Source organism: Danio rerio, chromosome 5 (genome assembly GCF_049306965.1).
Source record: "Danio rerio strain Tuebingen ecotype United States chromosome 5, GRCz12tu, whole genome shotgun sequence".
NCBI lineage: Eukaryota > Metazoa > Chordata > Actinopteri > Cypriniformes > Danionidae > Danio > Danio rerio.
The window spans coordinates 8,160,136-8,180,000 of NC_133180.1; the positions used below are offsets into that span (position 1 = coordinate 8,160,136).

A 19,865-nucleotide genomic window follows, 5' to 3' on the forward strand; every position below is an offset into this window, starting at 1 on the left:
TGGCGCCAGACAGACAAAAATGCAGAGCTTACAGGAACGAAGACAGCTGATAGTATATACACTAACCTGCTCATTATTCAGTCACAAGATGCAGCCAAACAGTCAAAAAACGCAAAGCTGCCAGAAACAAAAACAGCTGATGGAGTATATACTAACCTGTGCATTATTCAGTCTCAAGATGGCATAAATTAGAGACAAAACTGCAAAGCTGACACTAACCTGGGCATTATTCAGTCTCAAGATGGCGCCAGACAGACAAAAACGCAAAGCTGACAGAAACGAAAACAGCTGAATGGAGTATACACTAACCTGTGCATTATTCAGTCACGAGATGAGCCAGACAGACAAAACTGCAAAGCTGACAGAACCGAAAATAGCTGAATGGAGTATACACTAACTTGCACATTAATTAGTCTCAAGATGGCGTTAAACAGACAGAAACGCAAAGCTGACAGAAACAAAAACAGCTGAATGGAGTATACACTAACCTGCGCATTATTCAGTCACAAAATGGCGCCAAACAGTGAAAAACACAAAGCTGACAGAAGTGAATACAGCTGAATGGAGTAAACACTAGCCATTATTCCGTCACAAAATCCCACTAGTCAAAAAAGCATGTAAATATGAATATTGATGTAAGTATATGGTTTTGAACTACAGGGAGATTCAAAATATTCAAATGAGCCTGCATTATTTAGCATTTGTTATCTCATAATAACATTCCTTATAAGAATTTCACTACTGACCAATCAGAATTAAGTATTTTCAGACAGCTGTTAGCTAAATACATTAGTAAATTTCTCAAAAACTCACTGTGAACAAGAATTCTAAAACATTTGTTATTCTCAGAGTTATATACTAGTACATTATACACAATAACAATAAACACTGAAGTAAAATATATACTGTAATTAAGAATAGTCCATCAAGATGAACTACACTGTTACTGTATAGAATTTCCTTCAACAAAGTCAACTGCCCGTGAAAGTCATTGTATAATTTGTTATACACACACACACACACACACACACACACACACACACACACACACACACACACACACACACACACACACACTCAGCTTCTAATGGTTAATGAGAGAAATAAGTAATGACAATCATGTTTGGTCACAGTCAGTAATGGAATAATATTAGTCATTAGGACACAGCTGTGATCAATTTTGACCACTAATTGTAAATTAATTAAGGGTGTAAGCAAATCAATACTGCAGAGGAGAGATGACGGTGAGGTCACTGAGGGAAAACAAGGAAACGACAGGAGAGATGATGAAAGAGTGTGTGTGTGTGTGTGTGTGTGTGTGTGTGTGTGTGTGTGTGTGTGTGTGTGTGTGTGTGTGTGTGTGTGTGTGTGTGTGTGTGTGTGTGTGTGTGTGTGTGTGTGTGTGTCTGTGTGTGTGTCTGTGTGTGTGTGTGTGTCTGTGTGTGTGTGTGTGTCTGTGTCTGTGTCTGTGTCTGTGTGTGTGTGTGTGCGCAGAGTCTGTTTTCCTCTACTGTATCAGCTAGTTATTTTAGATTTACCAAGTCAAGCATCACTGTTATAATTGTAGATGCTTGTTAATGATTTGAAAAAAACTCTTACCAACAATAATAATACATTTCTTGTGTGACATATTTGTGTTGCAAACAAGAATTTTTTTTCTTTGTTTTTTTGGTATTGTTTTTTTTTTTTTTTTTTTGTGGGGAAGATTCTTTAGGCAACATTCTGGCAACATTGCCAGCACTTAAGCACGGCCTGATTGTAACAATTTTTTTTATTTAATTTATTTATTTAGCCATCATTAATTTACTCATTAATTTATTCATAAATTATTTATAATTCATTAATAAATAAATGCATTTATTTTGATTATAATTAAATAATTTGTATCTTTTTATTTATTTATTAATTAAATTATTTATTTATTTATTTATTTTTTTATAATTAATTTATTTGAAAAATATTTATAATGCATCAATAAATTAAATTATTTTAATTATTTAATATATTTTAATTTATCTATTCATTTAATCTTTTTTAATTTTTTCATTGTTGCCCAGATCTTTATAGAAATTTGCCTACTAGTTTGTTTGTTTGTTGATTTATCATTAATATATTGTATTTATTCACTATGTTTTTATTAATTTAAGAAATTTGTTTATTTTATTTATTTATAATATATAATATATTATATTTATTTGCCCATCTCTTTATAGAAATTTGTATGAATTTATTTATTTATTTGTTTATTTATTTGTTTGTTTGTTTGCTTGTATTTCATTTATTGCAGGTCATACCTCTCCAGCCCCTCAATTGGAATGCTTTTCATGAACTGGCCCCCATGACAAAATAACTGAATAGCCCTGCTCTATAGCATGGTATTGCCCTCAGGCAACAAACCCGTTTTTTTGGACCACAAAATCCCCCTTTTTTTTTTTTTGTAAAAAAAGAATGTAAAAAAATATTGAAAATAAGTGTGATGTGCATGGATATGTGATGAAGCATATTTGATCGAAAAAAATACACTTTTTGTTGTTATCTATATGCTAAAATGGTAGTTTTTTATTTGTTGCCTCAGGGCAACATTGTGCAGTTAGACCACTTTTGTAAAAACAGTAACATTCTATGGATGGAAATGTCCAGAAATTTATAGTTATTACCATAATATAACATATTGATCAATTAAAACTTTTGATCAGGCCTGCTTTAAATACATCCGCAGGATCAGCATTAATTTAATTTATTAAATGAATAATAACTGTAATCAAATGTTTATGAGTGGCATTCAAATTGAGGAAATTATCTATATGCGTTTGGGTAACTTATACTTAGCTAAAAAGGAGAAGGATGTAAAGACACCTTCTTTATATAGATCACTGATCTTGCAAATATCATTAGAGGATCAGACACGAAATGCAGGATCTGAACTGGATGGAGGGATAATAGATAATTGTTAAGGATAGGCATATGGATATGAAGGCCATAGTGTTTTCTAAATTGCATTCAAATTTTGAGGGTATTTGTCACTACTGGATTTTTTAAGCATTACTTATAGCTAAAAGAAGTTAAGAGCACACAATAGAACAGAGAGATTTTTTGTTGACAAAGATTCAGTATGTTCCCAAGGTGGAGAGTTTTCAGAATAGCTTAAAAAGGCATTTAAAAAAAATTTAAAAACTGCTTTTATTCTAGCCGAAATAAAACAAACAGGACTTTTTCCAGAGTAAAAAAATTTCTTGCTCATTTAAACATTATTTGGGAATTATTTGAAGCAGAAACCGGAGGACTAATCATTTTGACTTAAACTGTGTGTTATCAGCATATAGTTGTAGTATTCTTACATTATTTTGGCGCCCTCTGCTGGTAAGAGGGCTCATTTTGGACTCAACCAATGGGCTGTGAAGGACCCTGATGAATATTCATAAGCTTGAGTCTGGTCTCCCTCTTTTAAAGTGTGCTGCTGTTAATGTCAGCCTGATAAGTCAGATGTTTGAAGCATGAGTGGAGTTTTAATCTGTGTACCTTTTGTTGCGTCGCGCTGAGACTAATGAGTGATGAGCGCCAGCGTCTGCTTTACACTTCCAATAGATACGTAAGAGGGGATTTAAGAGCACATTCTCACACACACACGCACTTTAAACATCAGAGACTGTGACGATTTTGGCTGCTTCTCTCTTTGATGTTTCAGAGCTGCGGTTTCATTCCGGCCCTGATCCGCTTTTAATCCTCACATACACAGATTCACACACACACGCTGAGACACACACACACACACACACATACGCTGAGTGAAACACACACAGAGACGCATACATCTAGAGTCTCACACAGACACACACACTCATGCACAAAGACATAAAAAAGACATACATTCACCGAGTAATACACACCGATGATCAAATGACATACAGACAAACAGACACGCACAAAGACACACACACACACACACACACATCACTATTGTTCTCCTCCTGAAGAATGAGTCTGATTTCCAGCAGGATGAGCAGTATGGCATCTAATAATTTATAGGCTCATTAAATTAAAGCAGAATTCTCTTCTCTCAGTCTGACTATTTTCAGATATAATTTTTTCATCTTCTCCCTGCAGTCAGAGTCTAATTTACTTTCTTACTGAGAAAACTCTTTCTAATGACTGATGTTCCGGCTTTATATAGTGATCAGTGTCATTGTTTTAAAGGCCAGACTCTGCTGCGACCTTTAACGCTTGTGATGAGGGGCCCTATCATTCACCCAGCACAATAAGACGCAAGACGTGTAAGGCGTGATTTGTTGCTATTTTCAGACCAGCGCAACCCTAATTTTCACGTTTTGCGCCACGTTGTTTGAATAGCAAATCCATTTGCGCCACTTTGTGGACTCATGGGTGTGCCGATATGAAATAGAGGTGTGTTAAGGTGCATTGTTGACGCGTTGCTGTTTTTAAACTGAAATATCCATGGACCAACTGAACACAGGTCTAAAGTCCAGCGCGTTAGTTGTGCACGTTCTAATGCTTACACACTGCTTAATACACACATGGTGTACACAGTGGTGTAAAGTCACTAATTACAAATACTCAAATTGCTATAATCGAGTTGTTTTTCCACATAAATTGTAATTTACTAAGTAGTATTTTTAAAAATATGTACTTCTACTTTCCCTTGACAACATTTTTACTGCTGTATCCGTTCTTTTACTCCACTACTTTCCTTCAACCTGCAGTCACTACTTTATTTTATTCTTGTCTATGGGGATTAGAAAAAACAGTCCTGTGATTCCTGTCCAATCAAATCACACATAGAAGGTAAATCGCCTCATTATGAATTTCCTCAAGACATTGCCGCTTTATAATTGCAGCAAACTGTTTGGAAGTTTTAAAAATGTCCAAGATGTCCAAAATCTTTACACCCAGAGACTGTTTAGATGCATGACACTGATGATGGATGTTTATTGTATGATGACCGAAATGGCCTTAAACACCTAGCAGGCAGAGGACGTCAACATGATGTCAAATTGACGATGTACCCTAACATCATGGGGACGTTGCATTTTGATTGGAAATGAAAATCAGGTTGATGTCAGAACTCAACGTCAGGCCAATGTCGAATGTCCAACCTAAAGCCAACCAAATATCAACATCTAATAGTTTTACAGCTTAACGTTGTGTGGACGTTACCACTATGATGTCTATCAGACAATGGATTTTGGTTGCCATACCTGACAAATAGATGTCAGTATTTGACATCAATATAATGTTTAAGACATGTTTAGCTCGACGTTGGATTTTGGTAAATTTTTAAAGAGCCCATATTATACATGAAATAGGGTCATATCTTGGTTGTAAGGGTCTCCAACAACAGTCTAATATGCATGCAAGGTCAAAAAACACTTTCGTGGTATTATAATCTGCATTTATTTTTACCTAATTATCCCAGCGACTCCTGTATGAATCGTCCAGTGATTCATTTGTTCCCAAACCCCTCCTTAGCACGAAGCTAATCTGCGCTGATTGGACCAATGACAGTCTGTTGCGATTGGTCGACTGCTTTCAGTCAGAGAGTGAAATGCCAAACAGCTAATCAGCAATATAAAAGTAATCACAGTTTATACACGCTCGATAGTGTAGGCGTGGATTTTAGCTGCCAGTGGGTCAGTGTAAATACAGACTATGGACTTGAAAATTCAGACGACTAACTATTTTATTGAGCAAAAACTCCAAAAACAGTTGAGGAGATCTCCTAGCTTCTCACTCTGCTCTTTTCACAGACACACACACACATATTGCACACACACACACACACACACGCACTTAACCCTGCTCCGGACGCGCACACACACACACACACACACACACACACACAAACACAAACACACACACCTCCGGACGACAGCACACGCACACACAGACACACACACTACTCCTCGTTCACGGAGCTCTGTTAACAAAGCAGCACGCGTCGAGTTTTTAACGTGGCTTTGCACGCGATAAGAGAATATAGCCAGTTAACCTGATACAGTACACGCGGTTACAAGTAACAAATCACAACTAAATACATTTGCCATCTAGAGTCAACGAGGCAACTTTAATCGCACGTACTTACACTTGAGAAATGGAGGAAGAAAAATCCATCCTGACGTCCATCAGTAAGTTACTCTTTACTGATCCTTCCTTTAACAAACGCTGATGAAGTATTCTTTGTAGCATGTAGTTTCCAGAAGTTTCCAGTAGTTTCCAACTGCTTGGCTATAATGCTGAGGTTTCATCTTTGGGTAGAGACTCAATATATCCATCTGCAGTGTGACTTCAATCGACCGGCATGTTTGTGTGTGTGTGTGTGTGTCTGGGTTTCTGCGTCAGAGGGCGGGGCCTCAGGTTTGAAATCTCCCGGGTTTGCGCGTGCACGTGAATAACTTGGTTTCGTTCGTACGTCATGGCGAAACACCTAATGAATCGGTATCAAGGCGACTCGTTTGAAGCACTATGAGTCGACTCTTTTATAGATGATCAACAGTTTTAAACACTGTACTCTTACAGATTTAAGCCTTAGCTGGATACTTCACTTCACTTAGAGCTGTGTTACACACTACATGGAGGGGAATTTTCAAAAACCCATAATATGGGCTCTTTAACACAACCTAAAACGACCAAATATCAACATCATTTGACGTCATTATTGGACATCAAAATAACATTATCTTTAGATGTTTAGACATTGAATATTGGTAATCTGACATCACAATCTAAATCTAACCTAATATTAATGTCTTATGATGATGTGTGCCTGCTAGGCAATAACTCGATGCACTACAGAATGTTACGTTTACACAAACATGTACAAATTACATGTAAACGCATCAGTTTTTTACATGGTAATACTCGCTACTCTTGAGTACTTTTGAAAGGTCTCTTTTTGCTCATACTTTGAGTAATATTTACAACAGATACTTTTACTCTACTTGCACCACATTGTTAGACAAGTAATGGTACTTTTACTTGAGTATGATTTTCAGTACTCTTTCCACCACTGGATGTACAGCAATACACAAAAATCTTTACAGATGAAAACAATTAAAGGATTAAAATGTCACAAAAAGTATTATTTTCCACATAAATATAAAAAACCACTGCCAACATGCCTCCTTTATATCGGGGGTGGGGGGACTTTTTTCAGTTTAATCATAACAAATTGGAGTTGTGTAATGTTATTATTATCGATTCGCTTCACGATTTTGCGTGTCATCTTTGCGCAAGGGACCATGCTAATCTTGAACCAATTTTAGTATATGTGATGTCTCGGACAACACGTTATTATTATCAGTATTATTTATTATTCATATTTATATTTGTTTTACACAAATATCTTTACATATAAAAACAATAAAGGATTAATGTTACCAAAACTATTATTTTCTACAAAAATAATACATGCCTTCATGTTGGGAGGCTTTTTTCAGTTTATTCATGAGAATATGATGTTATTATTATTATCAGTATTTTTTATTATATGCATATTTATATTTGATTTTAATAAAACAAGTTTAGATTTGCACATATGTCGGGTTTTGGAGATGTCTGCATCACCATATTGCGCATAAGGACAGGACATGTGTTTGAATAAAACTCAGTTGTTTGACCACACTTTGTTATTATTGTTTATTTATTCGTTTGCTATAAATTATAACTGAATTTAGAAATAGTTTTGAAACGCGTCTTTTTGCTTAACAAACAATTAAATATGTAGGCTAATGGATGTCTTCAGTGGAGTGAGTTTCCACTGTTTCCTTACGCCACCAAAGTAAAGGAGTAAAGTAAAAAAGTAAAGAGAAAGTAAAGAGGCTGAATGGAGGAGGCTCATTCTTTATCATCGTGCTGCAGATGGTCTGTTTAACTGTTTTCTCACTAGTGAAGCGTTCAGTTTTTCCACATACGAAGTAAGTGTAAATGGGAAATGTGCCATTGGCGTGACGCAACTGACTCTTAAAGGGAATAGGTGATGAGACTCTGATTGGTTTTATGCATGTTATTCTCAAAACACACCCAGAACTTAATAATTAAGAGAATAAGCACAACCCTGTTAGACCATGCGCTGGGGCACAAACTGTATTTTTCTATCCTTAAAATAGCAAAAGTGGATTCGGACACACCCTTTTGTGCCATGTGCTTTAGACTTTGCGCCTAGATCATTAAAATAGAGCCCATGTTGTCAGCTAAAATAAAATACCAGAGTGGTAAAAATAATAGGTGTAAACATTGAAACAATACTGAATGTAGAATGTTTGTGTGCATATGTTTAGTGTAGAATACTAACCTACTGTTAGTAGGTTACTAATACTAATACCCCTGCTAATATTACTAATAAACTAATACCCCTGCATTATGTTCTGTTTAATGTAAACAAAAGGATCATTATATGTATGCATGATATGCAAAAAAAATTAGATAGTATGATGTATCTTCCATTTTAGTAGTTTAATGGTCAATTATTTAAATTGAATTATTTTTATAATTAATATAAGTTTATGAGAGGCAACACAGTGGCTCAGTGGTAAGCCCTGTCGCCTTAGGACAAGAAGGACGGTGGTCAGTTGGCATTTCTGTGTGGAGTTTGCTTTTTCTCCCCATGTTAGTGTGGGTTTCCTCCGGGTGCTCCAGTTTCCCCCACAGTCTAAACACATGCGCTATAGGTGAATTTGTGTGTGTGTGTGTGTGTGTGTGTGTGTGTGTGTGTGTGTGTGTGTGTGTGTGTGTGTGTGTGTGTGTGTGTGTGTGTGTGTGTGTGTGTGTGAGAGAATGTGAGGGTGTTTAGGTGTTTCCCAGTACTGGGTTGCAGCTGGAAGGGCATCCGCCGCTTAAAATATATGGCAGAGTAGTTGGCGGTTCATTCCACTGTGATGACTTCTGAAATAGAGACGAAGCCGAAGGAAAATGAATAAGTTTATAAAATATATGTTTGTGTTTGTTTGTTTGTTTGATTAGTTGTTTATTTATGTTATCTTATCTCTTTATTTCAACAATGGAAACAATTTTAATAGTTTGTTTTTGCATAATAATAAAAACACTGACATTAAGGATATTCTGCATTATTATTATTAGTAGTAGTATTATTATTAGTATTATTATATTTATTATTATTACTATTATTATTATTGTTTTTATTATTTTTGTTGTTTTTGATGCTGCTGTTGTTGTTATTGTTGTTGTTATTGCTATTATTTTATTATTTAGCTATTATTTAATTATAATTATTATTATTATTATTTATTATTATTAGTAGTAGTAGTATTAAAATAATAATAATAATTCTTATTATTAGAATGATTAATTCTTGCATCAATAAGCATTTTTAGACGAGCAAATATATTGTGTTGTTATAATAAGTAATATGCCAAAAATTTAATTATTATTTATTTAAACAAGACAATATATATATATATATATATATATATATATATATATATATATATATATATATATATATATTTTTTTTTTTTTTTTTTCTAATATCGAAAATGCTTATTGATTCAAGAATGTTTAGATTTGGACTAGAAACAAGACGACAAATTTAAGTACCAAAAGTATTTCTTGTGGTGTATTTTTGTTTACATCTGTATATTTTTGTTCATAATGCATTCATTTTCTTTTGGCTTAGTCCCCTACACCCATACACTCATTCACACACACACACACACACACACACACACACACACACACACACACACACACACTCATACTTTGGCCACTCTGAGCTCACATTTCTTGTAATGTCCAGTTTCTGTAGGATTACATTGTAAACCGCATATTTCATTAATAAACTAATAGCTGCTGCTTTATTATCTTTTTCAAATGTTTGTATTAATTGTCCTTCAGTATTTAGCTCTAGAGTGAAATAATAATGGAAAAAAATTAAACATTATTTTGCTTCACTGTAATCTTAGATGTCCTTGATGAAAAACGTTATGTTTAAAGACTTTAGAGGAGTTTAGAGGCTTAAAAGACTGGGCTGTTAAAATCTCGCAGGACCATCAGCCATTCACAAACAATAGAGGAATGTGTGTGAACGACGTGTGTGAAACGACCCCTGCAGTACCTGCTCCAGCCTACAGAGACGCTGCTGAGAATGAGCTTAAACACACACACACATACACACGCACACACACGCAAACACACACACACACACACACACACACACACACACACACACACACACACACACACACACACTCAGGTCCCCTTTTTGTCAAAATTAAAAAAAAAAAAAACTTCACCAAAGGTCTTTTCACTTGATTTTAACATGTTTTATAGCATGACCAAAGGGAGACATGAAAAAAGCCCCCTTTTTGGCGCCAGGTCCCCTCTTAGTGGGTGTGTAACAACACTAAGGTCCCCTCTTAGATAGGTAGGCAATTGCACACACACACATACACTACAGCTAATTTAGTTCATCCAATTCCCCTATAGTCCATGTGTTTGGACTGTGGAGGAAACCCCCACCAGCAAGGGGAGAACATGCAAACTCCACACAGAAATGCCAACTGGCCCTGCAGAGACTCAAACCAGCGACCTTCTTTCTGTGGGGTGACAGTGCTAACCACTGAGCCACTGCTTTGCCCCATAATTCATCAGGTGGCACTTTAAGTGTTATTTATTTATTCATTCATTTATTTATGTGTGTTCTGCAGCGGCTCTGGGTGGAGACGAGGTGGCGCTGTACGTGGGCATCATCATGGCGGTGCTCATGTGTCTGATAGTGTCTGCAATCGTGGCTCTCCTGGTTTATCGCAGGACTCATCGCCGCTTTCACTCGGACATCATCGACTCGTCGGTGCTGAACGGCGGATTTCAGCCTGTCAGCATCAAACAAGCACGATCAGGTGACCCCTTCACACCTCACTGCATTGAAAACAAATCACTCACTGGATTCACTGCATTTTTGCAAGCATGTTTATGCTCACCAAGGCTGCCTAGATGAAAAGTTCCTGATTTAATACCGTATAGAAAGTTCAGTAGAACAGCATTTACTTTGAGTTAAGCATCTAAAGACTGATATAGTACACTGAAAAAAGGGATTCATTAGATTTACTCATTTTTTTAAAGTGGTTGCAAACAATTAATATGGGCTGAATTTTAACAAACAAATTAAAGTGTTTAAAGAGCCCCTATTATGGGTTTTTGAGAATGACCTTTCATGTAGTGTGTAACACAGCTCTAAGTGAAGTGAAATATCCAGCCAAGGCTTCAATCTGAAAGTGGACAGTTTTGAAAACTATTGATTCATCTATAAAAGAGTCGACTCATAGTGCTTCAAATTAATCGTCTTGATGACCACAACGATATGAAACTTAAGCCCTGCCCAATTGTTGCTCGCGCAAAACCGGGAAAATTAAAACCTGCGGCCCCGCCCACTAACAGTAGCAAAGAAAAAGGAAGACAAGCACTTTAGCGGACGCCACTGGAATTAAGTCATGAAGACGCTGTGGGATATTCTGCTGGATATTGTTGGAAGTGTGAGGGGAAAGTTGGTGTTATTTTCTCTTCCCAAAGATGAGGCTGTGAAGAGTCAGTGGTTGAGGTTTATTTTTGCAAAAATACCTCAGCATTATAGCCCAGTCCTGTGCGATTCGAGTGCTTCTGGAATCTACACACTTACAACAGGGCATTCATCGGCCGTTTTTTAAAGGAAGGATCAGAAAAGACTATTGATGCAAGGCACTGTCAGTACATGGATCAGTGGATCATGGATCAGTTTCCTCCTCCATTTCACAAGTGTAAGTAAATACGATTAATATGGCTCCCCCCTTGTTTTTTCTAGCTTGCAAATTATGTATTTGGTTGGGTTTTGTTGCTTGTAACTAGGGATGTCCCGATACAACATTTTAACTTCTGACACGATACCGATATTGCAGCCATCAGTCCGATCCGATACCGATATAAATCCGATATCAGAACAAATTATGAATACTTTATTTTTACCTAATTTGTTGAGTGGAATGTATGAAAGGCTAGATCAAACTGAGAACAAGTCAGCAACAGTAAGTATGAAAAAAACAACCAGTTTATTAACTATTGGTTGGATAAATGTGAACCTTTTACATAAGAATATATAAAATGAATTAAAGAATAAATATTAAGACCCTGAAAAATATCTTAATTGAATAAACAAAAATACATTTTTAAAGTGCAAAATGCTAATTAAAGGTCACTTCAGTTATTTATTTATACCATCAGCAAAGAGTAGAAACTGCTGAGAGCAGGAACATAAAAATATTGTTTATTAAACAACTGCTAAAGGTTCAGTGTCCAAAATTTCAATTTCACAAACAGCTTCTTGATGACTTTTTGATCCAGCTGAGCTGAAAATAGCTTTCAAATTTTCTTTCAGAGTGTTCAAGTAAAAAAGTTAAATAAAGAATAATAAATCCACTATTTCACTCCTATTATCCATGTGCACGACTGACATGTCAAATCTGCTCCCTCTCTTGGTGCTGCTGAGAGTTTGAGATTGAAAGTTTGCGTATAAAATAATGTAGAAACGCAGCTAAAGAAAGCAGAATCCGGGACATGTTCGGCGATTTAAATCTTGGCTGAATGCAATTTTTAAGTCCAAAATAGAGGACATGTCCGGGAAAAAGATAATTTATTGTAGGCTTTTTTTTCCCGCGTGTCCTCGCGCTCTTTTCAATGCTAAAGTCAGAGCAGGTGTCCAGTCTGGCGGAGACTTTTCTCATGCACACAGAACCGGACCGCTGAGGTAAAGTTTTATGTGTGGGAAGCGCTGGTGATGATTTAGGTATCACACTGGATGAACCACGAAATGCCATGACCGAATTGAGGCTCACACGATGTGTGCTACGTCGCCATTCTGTGCCTTATGTTGCCTAGCAGACTTATGCAAAACAATGTAAAGATCGCTTGACGTTAAGTAAATAAACCAGTATTGTTAGAGATGTGCCGTTGTTGCTAGCGTCAGCGTGTGCTACCGTCACAATAGATTTCTATCGTAATACACCATAACTTAGTGTGAAGAGCATGTTAAATCTTAGAGACTTTGCAAGCAAGCAGTGTTGTGATCACGCTGCTGGATAGAATAGCTGTAACGGAGTTTGGAGAGTATCGGACTGCTTATATCGGAGATTTTTAACGCAGTCCGATATAGTTTTTTGGACTGATATCGGATGAATTTCCGATATCAATATCGGATTGGGACATCCCTACTTGTAACTGCTTGTACTGTATCTGGTTAACTCTTTATATTCTCATATTGTGTCTAATGCCACGTTGAAAACGCGACGCCTGCTGCTTTGTTTATGGAGTGAAATGCCTTTGTGAGCTGTTCCACTGCCGTTTGGGGTTAGGTTTGGGGTGAGGTGTCTGAATAACACTCAGGGCCGGAATAAGCTGAACTGGCCCTCTAGGCGAACGGCAATCACGCCACCCCTAACCCGAAAGTGAAAAAGAAAGTAATCGGTTCGCGGATGAAAGTGGGGACCGGGTGGGAGTGGGGTGGTTGTCGCGGATGAAAGTGAAGACTGGGGAGTTACCAAATGCTGCCCTCACTATTCTGCCACCCAAAGGATGTGCCGGCCCTGATAACACTGTTGAGAAGGTTCTGTGTACTATGGTGTTAGTAACTACTATGAACGTCCAACCCTAATGTGAATGACCTGTACGGCTTTACTGTAGACATTTCCTTCAGCGAGAATGACATTTACGTCGTACACCACGCCCACCAAAAGAGTACCTTTGGTACCCTTTTAGCAGTGGAAATTCAAGCCTGATAAATGTGACCCATACCAACCGGTGTAGTTCTGTACTGTACTACTCAGTGGAAATGGGCCATCACATGCTCATTAACCAGGCGGGAGCCCTGGGCTCAATTATCTACGAGCTCAGGGTTCTCTCCTAGGACAGTATGCCAAATCTGCTATTATTATCAAGCAATATCTAAGTGTGAACTCTTGAAAACATTTAGTAAATCCAATGAAATGTTTTTTGTTTAGTACCTTTAGATGTTTGACTCCAAATAAATGCTGTTCTACTTGATTTTCTATCCAGTATTAAATCAGACACATTTCATATATGCAGCCTTGATGGGCATAAAAAACACTTTCAAACATATTTGTGCATATTTATTACAAGAAATTGCTAAAAAATAATTATCTTAAATTTTAATAATATTTTGCAATAATGCTGTTTTACTGTTTATTATTATTTGTGCTTGTTTAATAAATAAATGAATAAATCAAGTGAAGCCTTGGTGCACATAAAAGCCTTTTGTTTATGTTTATTTATTAAATAAATGAATAAACGAGTAAAACCTTGGTGAGCATAAAAAGATTTTCAAAAATATTCGTGCATATTTATTCCAAACATTTACTAATATTTTATTAAAATAATTATTTTACATTTTTTTTATATTTTACTCTCCCCGTGTTGGCGTGGGTTTCTTCCAAGTGCTCCGGTTTCCCCCACAAGCCCAAAGACATATGGTATAGGTGAATTGGTTAAGCTAAATTGTTTGTAGTGTATGTGTGTGAATAAGTGTGTATGGATGTTTCCCAGTTGGAAGGGCATCCGGTGCATAAAACATAAGCTGGATAAGTTGGCGGTTCATTCCGCTGTGGCGAACCCAGATTAAAAAAGGCACTAAATCAGAAAAAAACAATGAATGAATGTAATATTTTATTATTATATTATTATATTATTATATTATATATATATATATATATATATATATATATATATATATATATATATATATAATTATATTATTATAATTATTTATTATTTAATGTATTATTAAATAAATCATGAGAGTCGTCTTTACCTTTAACTGCCCTACCGAAAATAATAGTTTGGATTGCATTTCTTAATTTCTAATGTCGTTAGGTAACACACTAAATGCATTTTTTTAACACATGCCATAATTTCTAAAAATATCAACCTCTACCAAATGGTTAATATGTAGACTTGTGGTAAAACTACCAGAATTAATACATCAGAAAATCTGAAAAATATGAAGTATAAAAACATAATCAAAATAAAACATTTTTGAATACTAAATCATCTTTGTTTTTTGTAGTATGCCATAAATATTTCAGATCCTCATTTATTACATTTACTTTTACAATACAACCCAAATCAAGTGTAGTAGTGCAACAGGATTATGTTTGTTTGCTTTTTTTTTTTTTTTTTTTTGGAAACCAACAAAGCTGTGTGTGTAAGCCATAATTTAAAAACATCTGGTGAAAACTTAAATGTCAATTGTTTTAAACTCAGTTCCTGGAGGGCCACAGCTCTGCATAGTTTATCTCCAACCACCTCCAACTCACACCTGCTTAATAGTCCATAACACCTTATCCTTGAACACCTTGATTAGCTGGATCAGCTGTGTTTGATTAGGGTTCAAACTAAACTGTGCAGAGGTGCTGCTTTCCAGGAATCCAGTTTGAGACCTAAGTTAACATCACCTTTAGAAATACTGTTTTTGAAAAATATGGTGAGGTATTTAACACTTATTATATATATGAATGCATGTATTTAAAACCATTCAAATTTATTTTCCATAAAAATAACTTTGGGTAAAATTAGGAATTTTTGAAGAATTGTTAAACTTTATTTATTTATTTATTTATTTATTTATTTATTTATTTAATTATTTCATTATTTCATTATTTATTTATTTATTTGGTTATATATTTATTTATTATTTGATTATTTATTTGATTATTTATTTATTTGATTAATTATTTATTAATTTGGTTATGTATCTATTTTTTTGAAGATACATTTTTTTATTTGATTTTTTATTTATTTGATTTATATATTTATTAGATTTTTTTATTTATTTATTTATTTTATTATTTATTCATTGTATTAGATTTTTTTTATTTATTGATTTGAATGTTTATTTATTTGATTTAGTTATTTATTTATTAGATTTTTTATTTATTTACTTTATTATTTATTAATTTGATAATTTGTTTAGTTATTTGATTATTTACTTTATTATTTATTTATTAGAATATTTGATTATTTATTTGTTTGATTACTTATTTATTTGATTATTTATTTATTTATTTAATAATTTATTTATTTTATTGTTTATTTTTTTATTTATTTGATTTATTATTTATTTTATTATTTAGTTATTTGTTTATTTATCTTTTATTTATTTTATTATTTTTTATTTATTTATTTATTTGATTATTTATTTATTTATTTGATTAATATGAGTTAAAAGTTGATTGGCTGTCATGGTTATGATTGGGTTAAGGTTAGGTTTACAGTTCAGAATTAGGGTTAGACACTCATTTCTGACAGCTGGGGTTAGTGTAAGGTGATAGACTTGTGTCAGTCAATGTTTTTACAATTAGAGCTGTATCTAGGTGGGTGTTCATTTTGGGTTGAGTTTGGGGATGGGGGATTGAGTCTTTGTGCAGTATAAACATCATTATATCTATGGAAAGTCCTCATGAAGATAGCTGTACCAGTGTGTGTGTGTGTGTGTGTGTGTGTGTGTGTGTTTGTGTGAAGGAGAAACTCGGGTGACATTTAATCTGAAGAATATTTGAATGGCTGTCAGTCTCGGAGCTGAACAGGTTATCATTAATGAAGAATTGTGCTTCTGCTCGCTCTCGCGTTGTCTCGCTTTCCCCCCATTTCCTCGCTGCTTTTCTGCGTTAATTAAACATGAAGCGAGCTGTAGGTATAAATGGCACCCCGTCGGGTCGAGAGCGGCGTGTGGAGACGTCAGCAGATGAGTTGATAAATACAGATGTAGAAGATGTTCTGTTGCTGAAGTGATCGGGATGTGTTTGTGCTGATCGGGCCATCGGTGTGCATGTGTGTGTGTGATGAATGAGTGTAACGTGAGCGCGGTGAGTAATGCTCACACCTGAGAAACTGCAGAGAGAAAAAGAGCTGCTGAGCGAAGTGACAATCCTCTGTTTAGTCACTGTGGGAAGCTGAATGTTAATGAGCAATCAGTATGGAGATTACCAGCCGCTGGCTATAAGAGTCCTTTACAAGCTCACACACACACACGCACACACAAAGAGTGGGATTTCATTTCAAAATAGCACACAACAGAAATACATGAAAGGAATAGGTCAGCTAAAAGTGAACTCGATTACCCAACTTCATGTCGTTATAAACCTGCATGGCTCTTTGTATTGTGTGGAGCAAAAAAGGAGATATTTCACAGAATCACCAAGCTGCTCAGTTTTTGTTTGGGTTTTTTTTTTTTTGCAACGAAAGTGAATAGTTAAGATTGTACTGTACTGCATGTTCACACGCAAGATCCAGATGGAGAAGTAAAGGAGATACTTCACAGAATCACCAAGCTGCTCAAATTTTGTTTTTGTAGGGTTTTTTTGTTTTTTGGAATGAAAGTGAATATTAGATGATGGTACGGTGTTCACATGCAAGCTGCTAATGGAACACGAAAGGAGATAATTCACAGAATCTCCAAGCTGCAGTGAAAGTGAATATTAGAGGCTGATAGTGTATGTTCATGTGCAAGCTTCAAATGGAGCAGATAAGGAGATATTTCATAGAATCACCAAGCTGCTCAGTTTTTGTTTGGTTTTTGTTTGTTTGTTTTTGCAACGGAAGTGAATATTTAAGATTGTACTGCATGTTCACACCCAAGCTCCAAACGGTGAAGTAAAGGAGATATTTCACAGAATCACCAAGCTGCTCAAATTTTGTTTTTGTTGTTTTTTTTGTGCAATGAAAGTGAATATTAGACGCTGATATGGTGTTCACATGCAAGCTGCAAATGGAACACGAAAGGAGATATTTCACAGAATCTCCAAGCTGCTCAGTTTGTTCTTGGTTTTTCTTTTTACAGTGAAAGTGAATATTAGAGGCTGATAGTGTATGTTCATGTGCAAGCTTCAAATGGAGCAGATAAGGAGATATTTCACAGAATCACCAAGCTGCTCAAATTTTGTTTTTGTAGGTTTTTTTTTTTTTTGTGCAACTGAAGTGAATATTTGAGATTGTACTGTACTGTATGTTCACACCCAAGCTCCAAATGGTGAAGTAAAGGAGATATTTCACAGAATCACCAAGCTGCTCAAATTTACTTTTTTGTTTTTGTTATTTTTGTTATATTTTTTATTTTATTTTTTTGCAATGAAAGTGAATATTAGACACTGTTACGTGTTCACAAGCAAGCTTTTGTTTTTGTTTGTTTGTTTTTTTTTTGGGGTTTTTTTGCAACGGAAGTGAATATTTAATATTGTACTGTACTGTATGTTCACACGCAAGCTACAAATGGAGAAGTAAAGGAGATATTTCACAGAATCACCAAGCTGCTCAAATATAGTTTTTTGGTTTTGTTGTTTTTTGCAAAGAAAGTGAATATTAGACGCTGATATAGTGTTCACAAATGGAACACGAAAGGAGATATTTCACAGAATCTCCAAGCTGCTCAGTTTTTTCTTGGTTTTTCTTTTTACAATGTAAGTGAATATTAGAGGCTGATAGTGTATGTTCATGTGCAAGCTTCAAATGGAGCAGATAAGGAGATATTTCACAGAATCCCAAACCTGCTCTGTATTTTGTTTGTTTTTTTGCAATGAAAGTGAATATTTAAAATTGTACTGTACTTCATGTTCACACGCAAGCTGAAAATGGAACACTAAAGAGATATTTCACAGAATCTCCAAGCTGCTCAGTTTTTTCTTGGTTTTTCTTTTTACAATGAAAGTGAATATTAGAGGCTGATAGTGTATGTTCATGTGCAAGCTTCAAATGGAGCAGATAAGGAGATATTTCACAGAATCACCAAGCAACGGAGACCCGGAAGGGACGTAATGGTGGCGAAAAAATGGGTGAAAGAAAAAAAAAACTGAGTGAGAGAAAAAAAACAGTGATAGAAAAATAAAGGAGCAAGCTTCTGATAGGTTAATGCGGCGCGAATGTCCGCTTAAGTTCTGATTTTTGAACTCGAGCAATACGCTTAGTTCGCACCGTGCCATTCGGGCGTATCGCACCACATGATGTCTTTTTGTGCCTATGCATCGACATGTAATTCACTCGCGCTTGACGCTTCTTCCGCGTCTGGTGTGAAAAAAGCATAAGACTTCTATTAGATTTTCACTGACAACCCAAGTTTAGCTTTGTTTTAGCCAAACTGTCTGTGTTTAGGTGTCTATTAAACATCTATTAAACAAAATCGTTCGCTCGGAATATGCAGATTTATATTAAATACCGTACACCCTTCAAAACATAAAATAAAATAAAATAAGGTTTCAACCATACATATAATAAAAGTGTAATTAATCCTTACATTTGTCTCCAAAACATTAGACCCCCAGCACAACCAAAAAAGAGTGTATTATTTATACATAATATATTTAAAGGTGCAGTAGGTGATCTTCCACAATGCTAACAGCTTAGCATAAATCTCTGAATCACAGTCCCTCCCCCTGCCGTCTAGAGCCACGCCTCCCTAAACACGAGCACAGCAAAAGAACCCTCTCTCATGTGTTAAAAGCGACTATAGTGCTCGTCCGGCTGCGAGCAAGCCAAACTGACATGCTATTTCAGAGTGAATATTTAGAGTTGCATTGTAAACAATATAGGGAGAGACTAGGCGGAATAGCCGTATTTACTTGTGTTTTATTGTTAAACTAATAAAAATCTACATTATCGATGCTGTAAAAGGACCTTATGAAACTGAAAATAGTCTTATAAATTTTTCATCGGAAGATTTTAGTGGCTGAACAACACTTCTGTTAAGATATAACCCATTTGTAACAATATCAGCTAAAGTTACATCAACTTTGCATGAAGCTAACTACTTTTAAAACAGTAGCCTATAAGAGAAATCTTTCAGACATGGGGTCATCCTTTCTCCA

The 19,865-nt window shown here is 35.4% G+C and overlaps 1 protein-coding gene and 1 pseudogene across 11 annotated transcripts in view; one reads left to right on the plus strand and one right to left on the minus strand.

Moving 5' to 3' along the window:
• Positions 1 to 19,865, plus strand: part of unc5ca (unc-5 netrin receptor Ca) — a 467,777-nt gene that overhangs the window by 408,651 nt on the left and 39,261 nt on the right. For all 11 annotated transcript variants that reach the window (XM_073951925.1, XM_073951920.1, XM_073951922.1 and 8 more), the window contains one exon: positions 10,677 to 10,868. In XM_073951925.1, coding sequence (XP_073808026.1) covers positions 10,677 to 10,868 — 192 coding nt within the window. The remainder of the gene's footprint in view (positions 1 to 10,676; positions 10,869 to 19,865) is intronic.
• LOC141385994 (U6 spliceosomal RNA) lies at positions 7,203 to 7,301 on the minus strand (annotated as a pseudogene).